Here is a 10,187-nt window from a genome sequence, read left to right on the forward strand (position 1 = left end):
TAGCACAATAAAATATGCTACAACAGTTTAAGGCCACTTACATGTTGAAATTAGTAACCAGTTTACAATGCTAACAACACATAAAATATACATTTTCCAAATCAGTATTCTGCTTAAAGGTACAACTGAAAACCCAATGAAATAGCTAAGTTATATTGACAACTGTACTGACTTACCCTGGTAGAAGAATTCACCAAGGAACCATTCAGATTGCCAGTGTTGCACTTGAAATTCAAATGGAGGTCAGGATGGTGATTTGCTTCCCAGCTTCCCGAATCGCGCACCACCGACTTGTCAGAATTTGCAGATATTTTCTGGAAGGCAGTGCAAGTCATTCCTGTGAAACTAGATGGCTTGATCATAAAGGCCTCCAGAGCAATATTACGAGATACCTGTGAAAACATTGAGAAGCAGATATGTTGCTAACTCATTAAGCTTAATTGCTTTATTATATGTGCATTGTGTATTTACTGTATATACTCTATAAAGGATTATGCAGGCACACACTTCCATACATATTTGTAGGGTAAGAAAGAAAACAGAACTTATTTAAAAAAAAGATTTGGAATTCTACAACAGCGTAGTGGATTTGCTTTCTTTAGGCACATATCAGTTATATCAGCTATTATTATATCAGTTTTGCAATTGTGTCATTATCAGCTTCAATGGAATCAATCCTGATTTAAAACAATACAGCTATAAAGTGAACTAGCAACAGCAGTATTAGGAATTATTTAAAAAATGAACAAGGACATGCTTTGTACCTCAGAAATGAAACAGAAAGCTTTTTAGCTATTTGGTGGACACAGATCTTATTCCATTAGGATGTTAAACACAACTATATGGTTCAATGCAACAGAACGTTACAGGTCTTTGTCCTGCCCTTTAGTGGGGTGATGTGCCTAGATGGAGATTGTAGCACAGAGCAGAGATACGCATCTGTATCCTTAAACCAGTATAGTCATTTCAGCACAGTCCTGTGCATGCGATAAATAGCTCGTTATAATCGGGTTGACTAGCTTAGACTGGCACCACACTGATTGGACTACATGGTTTCTGCTTCCAGGCCTATCTTGTTTAGTGATCTGTGCATGTAGGTATTTTGCACGTTGATTACAATGTAAAAATATCTGAGTTAAGCCACAAACTAGGCAAGTTTATCAGAAGGATAAATGCACAGATGTGACTGGTTTATATTACTGTACTTTGCTTCTGTTACACAAGCTAGCAATACAGAAGTACCTTAAATACACCTAGTAAAAATTGGTGTGAATCCTTCAGAATTTGGGGCATCATATGAGTTGTGCTGACAAGAAATGACTTCACTGAAGAAAATCACATTAATTCATATAATAAATTAATCTAAAGAAAAAGTTTTGCATAAAATAATATGGGCAGGATAGAGGCTAACCTAACTCTATAAAAGTCATGGTACTAGAACAAATAAAATCTTAGCATGAGACTCAGTGCATGACTTGCTGGTCCTATTTTGAACTTATGTAAAGGTTTTCAAATGCACCTTCTTCAGTCAGTGATGATTCTACATATGTCCAAAATGAAAGTACTGAAGTCTCATTAACAATTTATTTTGCTTCTTGTCAAAATCAGACAAAATCCAGAAGCTTTCAGTATATTTTTTATATAAAAGTAATATGTATTTTACTTTTAAAGTAAAAATAGCCTAAAGATTCTTTTCAATTGTTTCTATTTTCCTAAAACATCCTCTTTTTAGATTAAATCTCTACCTTTTCTGTCCTTGCATGAAGGTGATTTTTTTCTACACTTGAATAAAAATGCCAAAGATCATTAAGAATCAAATAATTTTTGTATTAAAAATCCTGTGGCTGTTTATTGAAAACTCCTAAAACCTGAAACTTGGTTTACTTGGATAATTTTTTGTACCATCCGCTGATAGTGTTTCAAGGAATTAAAAAATTTACTGCTGGAAGAATACTATTATTCATATCGCAGGAATCAAGCTACATGACTAAGTTAAAACTCCTGTGTGGTAACAGGTTTTCTTTAATCTTGAGAAAAGCCAGTTAATTATTCCTAATTTCGTGTTTCCTGCTGTAGAATGAGCATAACACTACTTCCCTATTTCAGATTTTGAGGTGATAGTGAACAAAATGTTTGCTAGATAATGTTGTAATGAGGATTCAAGTGATTTCATAACTTTGAGTCCTATTTTTAAAATTTTGACTATTAAATTATTTAAACACTGGGGGTTTTCCACTCCAAAATATAGCTGTAAAGGCTTGACAATGTTCAAACAGTGTGAACATGCCATTCTCAGCATACAGAAACAGATGGGTAAAATGCAAGGCAAAACAGTGTTCATTATGTAGAATTGTAAAATGAGCTACAAAATGGATACAGATGAACTCAGAGCAAAATTATCCATGGAAACAAGCCACAGTCAGGCACATGTTATGAGAAGCCACAAGCTAATCTTGTCTCTAAGCAGTACAGATACAGAAAATGATAATTTGGTGTCCATTTCCTAAACCTCAGATAAAGGCACCACTCAGCAGAAGGGCCAAAGGGGATTGTTACCTGGGTAAGCTGAGAGCAGCGCAGAAGGCTGCAAAGCCTGAGTGCACAAACAAAAAGCCATGTTGTAATTAGCCTAAAATATCCTGACAGTCTCACCGACTGGAGAATGAAGTGAAAACTCTTCAGAGGTGGGTTTGAAAACTATTGTATGTGCCTCACAGAGGACCATTGAGATATGTTTTATCATCAGCTGGAAGTCTTCCTTTTCAAACTGCACACCTGACGTGCATACACAGAAATAAAATAAAAGCAGGAGTGAAGAAGCGCCTCAGAAAAATACTGAAGGGAAATTAATTTGGGGGTGCTGAGGCACACTGATCCACGCCGAGAGCTTTCAGTTGCCCAGGGCACCCCCTCCCTCTCTGGCTGTGCCCGGGGCATCTGAGGGGGCCTCCAGTTCCTTCCCTCTGGCCTCAAACTGAGGCTCCTCCAAGGCCTCATCTGCACTCCATAGTGTCTGCATCGCAGCCTGGCCACCAGCCCTGTTGCCCCAGGCCCACCATTGCCCAGGGGCCGGCATCCCCAACATGGCCTGGCCTGGAAACGACCAGGCTGTGACTGGGCTCGGTTACCATCACCAGGCCTGACCCTCACCTCCATCTGCCACCTTGCATTTCCAGCACAGCCTCATCACCACCACTGAGGACAGGCCCCTGGGCTGGGGCTGCCCCCGGCTGCCCCCGGCCTGCCCCACTCCCCGGCTGGGGACTGTGAGAGGGGCCTTGCCTGGGGAGGCCCTTGGCCATCCTGGCATGAACCTGTTGTCTATACGACTTCTCTCAGATTTTGAATACCATACAGCAGGATAACATCTTCTTTGTTTTACTGTTCTATGATTATTGAATGAAAAATTAAATGTATTTTATATATACATATGAAATTATCTAGTATTTGAAAGTTGCTCTGGGCTGTTCTTCCTGCGGCGTGTTTTGTGCGCCATTCAACAGCAAGGCAGACTTAAGAAGATCAAAATGAAAGTATCTAACCTGGTGATTTTCTGACCTTGAAATTAGTCCTTCCACAACCTCATGGAGCTGGAAAAACATTTTTGTCTTCCAAAAATGATGTAGTAACAGTCATGGCTCCCAAGTAGCTTTTCAATGTATAGGGAACACAGATGTGCATGTTATAATACTGACACAGTTTCTAGAGGTTCCTTTTTTTCAGGAATCGTATTATAAGCTAGCAGCTACCTAAACTTCGGGGGGTTTATTTGCTGTTGTTTAAAATAAAGAAAGCAGATGCAATTTCTGTGAGACAGTTTGCTGGCTGGCCTCCCAAAGGAACAGAAGTGTTTGGTATTTCATGAGATGACACCAGAAAAATTCCACAGCTTTGTTTATTTACAAATTGCACTCAATAGTAAACTAATTCTCCTACAGCAACCTATAAGAAGCAAAAAAAATAAAGCATGCCAAAAAGGTTAGTGACACAGATCTACATCTGAGTACACAGAATTACTGTTTACAGTAATGTCAAAAGCTTCCTGAAGCAGTGACAAGAAAAAAAAAGACCTTTGGCATTTGACATTTAAAAGAAATTTAAGTATAAAGCAACAGAGCCCCCCTAGCTGTCACATTGCAAAATACTTCTAAAAGGCATGTTATTGTCTCTATGTATTTAATATGAATAAATAAATAAATATTTTCAGCAAATTTCATTCTTTTATGTAAATAGGAATTAAATAAAAAACTTCTAAAAGAAGAGAGTAAGACAGTCCAATGTGTTTTTGTCTTTGTTCGAAAGACTGCTTTTCTAAAAATATACAGTGAATGAATAAAGGCTCTTACATTATTTGGCTCAACCTATAATTCCTTTTTTTTTTTAACGTAGCATTGAATTCACTTTTAAATAGTGTCTTTGTGTAAATGCAGTGGAAAATTGAGAAAATAATAAAGGTTGTTTAAAATCAGTCAGCAAGCAAACGAACCCAAGGAGTGATAAGGCTTTAAAATATTTATCAAAAATTCTAAAAGGATAAGTTTCAAGCTTCTGATTTAGATGCATTTCTGCTATTTAGATGTTGAAACTAGCAAAAAGACAGTTTCTCATTATCCAAATGACAACCCTTCAGTATCTAAATGTCAAATTCATGGAGATGGAGGCCAAGGAATAAGAACAATTATTTCATACAGCTGGCTTCTAAAACTCTAAAACTAATCACCAATTAGTAATCTTTATGACAAGACACACCTTTTTTGATCATTTTCTGAATGGTTTAAGCAAGTATTGTCTAGAATCCCCTCTGAAAGCCAAAAAATCTTCAGACAACAAGGGAGGATGTTGTCTTTTCTCTTATTAAAATTTTAACTCACTCAACTTAGGCCTTTCAAAATAAACCCATTTACTATTGTGAAAACAACAGAAACTGAGTAAATAGTAAGAACACTGGAAAGATAGTGTTGTGAACAGCCTATTGTAAGAATAAATACAATAAATCAACATCAAGAAAAAACACTTTTTAATACAACCAGTGATACTCAAAAAAATATTTTGGTCCTCCAAATAGAATCCTGGAAAAGAAAAAAAATATATCACACAATCTATGTAAATCAGCTATGCTGTGTATCTGGTTTACACAATCTCGCTTCTCTGTTTACTAGTTGGGTATAAAAGTTGTGAAGAAAAATGACATTTTAAAAATAAATTCTGACAAAAAGCTTTGTAATTTTATGAAATACCTTTGATATAACTTGAATATTGCTGGTCAGGATTTGACTTGCAATGTGTTCCACGCATCGTACAATCCTGGTGCAGGCTTTGTCTTCCTTTTGAGCCATCCACAACACATGGTCATCGACCAACATTACATTGCTGGCAATTTCAATAAGAGCATCCCCAATCTGGAAGAGAAAAACCCCAAAGGTTGTATTGTCTGGAAAACTCACAAAAATAGGAAAAGAGTACACAAGAGTATAGCTGAAAGTAGGCACCTCATTTCTCTTAGTAAACCTCATTCAAAGACAGTTTGGATTCTACTAAGAAAATTAAGTCAGCTGAAAAATAAAGACCAGGAAAAGTGCAAATGACTTCAAGGAAAAGTGTTTTTAGTCACAATTTTAAAGCTTATCTTCAAGATACACCACAAAAATTGAGTCTCTCGTTGGATGATAAATGGAATCCTGGAATTATCACCATCTTTTTTGGATATTTTAATTCACTCTTGTGGCTAACACAAAGTGATAAATCTTTGTTTTGCGAAACGACATTTTGCAGATTTTGGTAAGTACGACTATGTGTTTCAAATTTCTATTAGTATATTACATTTAGAAAGAGTAAACATCATTGTGAATATTTTTTGGTGATCATTTCAAATTGAAATGAAAATATTTACTTTTTAAGATTCTAAAACTTGAGATTTCAAAATTAACATTACCATTATTTTTGAAGGTAAAATATGCCAAAGATACACAAGGTTGTCACAAATAAGCATCAATAAAAGGGTATAAAGTAGAGAAAAAAAGTCTGAGAGAAACATAGCTAAAGAAAAGTTCAAGAGGCTAAGAAGTCAAACTAACAGAAACAGAAAAATAAGGCAAATACACAGATAATTCAGTGGGCAGGAAAGAAGAAATTCAGCAATGGTGGAAAATGTTTAAGGAATGACTGAGGTTATGAAGTTAGTTATGCGTTTTCAATAAAAAATACATAAATTTCACATGCATTGCAAGGGAATTAGAAATAATGAGACTATATGTGAAATTCTATGTGACTGTTCCTGTAATATTTAATCTATTTTGGAGAACATAATTTCTAGATGGCTTTTGACAATGTGACAAACAGAGTTATTGATACAATGAATAATAATAATACACATTAAGAGACTGGAGTGATTTATGAGAAAAGATTAAAGCATACGCTAATCAGCTAAGCAATAACTAAGTGAGGGCAGAACAATAGTCTATAAATATACAAAAGGAGAGAAATAAGGAGAGGAAGTAATTTACATTATAATTAAATGCATTAATGAAGAGTAAAGGCATGGCATTAAAAAAATACAAAAATTTGGGCTACTATGTGTATATCTTCCTGTCAAAAAGTTGTAGTACATTACAAATATGTCCCCAGTGCAGCTGTTGAAGCTCTTGTTTGAGAGGGGATGGGACAGATGGGACAAAGTACCACTAACTTGTACAAAAATGAATAATCCTGTGCTGACTGGTAGCGGCACTCCCCCGAGAAGATGTACAGAAACTGTACTAGCTTAGCTAAAATGCTTCTTAAATTATTTTGATAAATCACAGAAAACCTCTGTGTACATATTTTCATTAATTTCTAATGGTTTTATACAAACGTACTTTCAGCTGCTAGTCAATTCCAAACTAATATACCTTTGCTCATATGTTGCCTTGTATGAAATGAAGTTCAATCCTATTTATAATTACATGAGTGCAGCTTCGTGTGTAAAACTACTGACATTTTAATTTCACATGTATTTTTGTACCTTTTGTACCTTATGAGTGAGAGTTAAGAAATGGGTGTTAGTAAAGAGCTCAATGAATGAGGAACCTACTTGGTGAACCTGAGAGATAGAAAAAAGTGTAAAATAGAAGGACACAGAGACAAATTAGCAGAAATGTTCTAAATTACAAAAACAATAAGGGATTATGAAGAAAGAGATGTAGAGATAAGTGGTGGAGATGGAGATGCTTTGATACTGAAAACCAGAAACTGAAACCTATTTGAAAAGTGGAAGAAATCAATTAAAAGATTAGAGATGGTGCTCACATTTAATAGATAATGCATCAGCTACTAGAAAAAACAAAGAGGCTTTATGGATAAATCCAACTGTTTCTTTTGGACAGTAAATTTTTGTTTTGTCAGGAAGCAGCAAGATCTTATCAGGATTTTGAGCTGAAATATAGTTGTAGCTTTGAAACATGATCCTTGGAGAGCACTTAATAATACACTAGGTCTGGTGTATAATGATGACATTGAAGTTGGAGGCTTTCTCAAATTGGCACTAAAATGTTAACTATTACAATCCCCAGAGCCAGAACAGAATGAACATTGCCAAACCAAAAGAAAACAAATGTTTTAACTATAGCTATCATGTGTACAAATATTACAGGCTATGAAATCTTTATGCAAGCAGTTACTCTGAAAATTAACAGTAAAAACTATGATGAACATTGCTGTTCTCCATAAAAACCTATTTTTCCCATAGGGTTTACATAATTCTCTGGTTAGATTTCCCTGTAAAAATACCATACATTCTGCAAAAAGTTTCTGTAGGAAGTTGTACTTAAGGACACATTATGTTCTCTTCACATGAAGCGATACATGCTTTCAAAACTCAGTGAAAACCTCCTGATGAAATGCAGAAAACAAAAGAAGCATGTGTAACTCCAGTGGCCAGATGGAGAGGCACCTTCGGTTCATTCTAGTATGTTAGGCATGGTAGAAATTAAAATGAAAAATAAAGTTAAAGAAGTGGCTTATTGAAAACCAATTTTTATTCCTAAGCAGTAATGCCTTTGTCAGTCAGGTGAGATGGCTTAGTTGTCCTTTTTGACATAAAGAAACATATCACAGTATATGCAGAACATTTGCAACCAGCAATCAATTTTAGAAGCTACTCTTCAGTGTGTGCCTGCATACATTAAGAACAGGGCCATATGTGAAGACTTCACTTCTAAGTGATACTTTTTTTTCAGCATAGAGAAGATATCTTACATCTTCAACTTCATCCACGAAGACAATTAACTTTTCCATTATATAAGCCAAATATATTACATCCATTTTATCCACAAAGTGGGAAGCACCTCTTGTGTAGGCTGTCAGCTGGCGGGAAAATTCGAGCACGGTTGTCAAATTGATGTGCATCTGAAAATACATCAGAATTGTTAGGTGTAATAAATCAGCTAGCTCCATTCTTTTTTAAAAACTAGAGACCACATCCATTTGTATAATGCTTGCTATAATTTCACATGCAGTTACATGCATCAGTAGTGCCAAGGACGTACATTTCAGGGGCATATGAATGTATCTTGAGCATTAGGTCTTAGAATTCCTTGCTGTTATCTGAACACACCACCACAATAGGCCAACAAATTTTGAAGACTTTGTCTACTTTTTCTAGACTGTAACTAACTCGCCTCATAAAATATTATACCAAGCTGCTAACCTTGCCTTGCCTGTATCTTTAGATCATCATGACGACAACAGTATCAGTGGGGGTTCATATATACAGTGGTGCATGTGGGGAGAACAAAGGACAGTGGTAGTAAGTTCAAAGAACAGAAGTTCAGAATGGTTATGAAGAAAATCTTTTATGCCATGAGGATAGCCAGGAATTTGAACAGGTTACCCTCAGAGGTTGTGCAGCCTCCATCCTCAGAGCTTTTAAAGACGTGGATGGCTAAAGCCCTGAGAAACCTGGCCTAACCTCACTGCTTACCTTGCTTAAAGCAGGAGAATGGATTAGATTCTAGAGACCTTTCTTCCAAACAGAATTCTTTTATTACCTATAATTCCACTGGCTCTTTTAATATAGTAATTACTCTTACTTAATTATGAACACATCTGAAGATAAACTTCCTGTGGTGTTACCTAGCGCTACTGAATGGGAAGAAATTATCAAGGAAACTAAAAGTGGTAAAAGTTAGTACGGCAGTTACAGGTCTGTACCATCCTCCGTGCTGTTCCCTATTATGCTGCTCTTTTAATCATTAATTTCTATCCATTTACTTTTTTATCTCATTCTCCCTTTTACTCATCTGAAAGAATTCATTTAAGTGCTGCTTTTTTGGAAGACATTGAAAAGGCATTCCAAAGTAGGCTTCATTTCTGCAGCTCTTTAAATTATATTATAGACAATGACAATGAGTAAAGGCATTTCAGCTGACGAGAGTCTGATACAGGACTTCGAGTAAAATTAACATCTTTCTGGTAAAAATGGATGAGGTGAAGACAAAGAAGGAACTGAAGTGAAGCACTGATGACCCTGCCAACCTTACTCATGGTCATGTAGACTCCAGGCACCCAGAAAAAAAAATAATTAAAATAAAGGCAATAAATGCTGTACACTTGTTCCTACTACACCTTCAATTACCAAACACATCATCTTCCAAATAAAAGATTTTGTTAAAAGTCCAGCTTGTGGTTGAGCAGACATTTTCTTGTGAGCTGTTCAACACAATCAGTACTAGAGAAAGGAAGCCCTGGATTTCATAACGTTACCTGACTAAAAGCATGAAGAACTTGAGTTACTTCTTGTGAATAAGGACATTCAGAATAGTTTTCTTCATCCCATCGACCAGTTCGATTACATTTACGCCATGCCTTAGACTCCTCTGCACCATTGTGAAAGGCAATGGAGTTAAATGAATACTGGAGACAGGGGTGGTAAGCAGTTATCCCGGCCAAAGTTTTGGGCCATCTATGAAAATCATGATAATAAAATATTACAACGTGAAACTTCTTATTTAAAGGCAACTTACAATATAGCAACAATATGCAGAATATATGAGAAAAAAGGCTATTTAAAGTTTTACCATATTTTGTTCTATCATGAACTATTTTGTTTCCTTGGAAAATGTCAAAATTATACAGGTTTGAGTCTGGCTGATCACACGTTAATTCTGCATTAATTCCAGGAAGATGTTTGGTGTTCAGGAAAAATATATGGA

General features: G+C 35.9%; 1 protein-coding gene across 1 annotated transcript in view; it reads right to left on the reverse strand.

Moving 5' to 3' along the window:
* Nucleotides 1-10,187, reverse strand: part of LOC104282385 (probable G-protein coupled receptor 125) — a gene marked incomplete at its 3' end in the record, with an annotated part of 200,283 nt that overhangs the window by 87,485 nt on the left and 102,611 nt on the right. Inside the window, exons 8-11 of the mRNA XM_009880474.1 lie at nucleotides 9,739-9,937; nucleotides 8,233-8,382; nucleotides 5,238-5,399; nucleotides 177-392 (exon numbers count right to left, since the gene is read on the reverse strand). Coding sequence (XP_009878776.1) covers nucleotides 177-392; nucleotides 5,238-5,399; nucleotides 8,233-8,382; nucleotides 9,739-9,937 — 727 coding nt within the window. The remainder of the gene's footprint in view (nucleotides 1-176; nucleotides 393-5,237; nucleotides 5,400-8,232; nucleotides 8,383-9,738; nucleotides 9,938-10,187) is intronic.

The sequence above is a fragment of the Charadrius vociferus genome, unplaced genomic scaffold, assembly GCF_000708025.1.
Source record: "Charadrius vociferus isolate BGI_N301 unplaced genomic scaffold, ASM70802v2 scaffold443, whole genome shotgun sequence".
Taxonomy (NCBI): Eukaryota; Metazoa; Chordata; class Aves; order Charadriiformes; family Charadriidae; genus Charadrius; species Charadrius vociferus.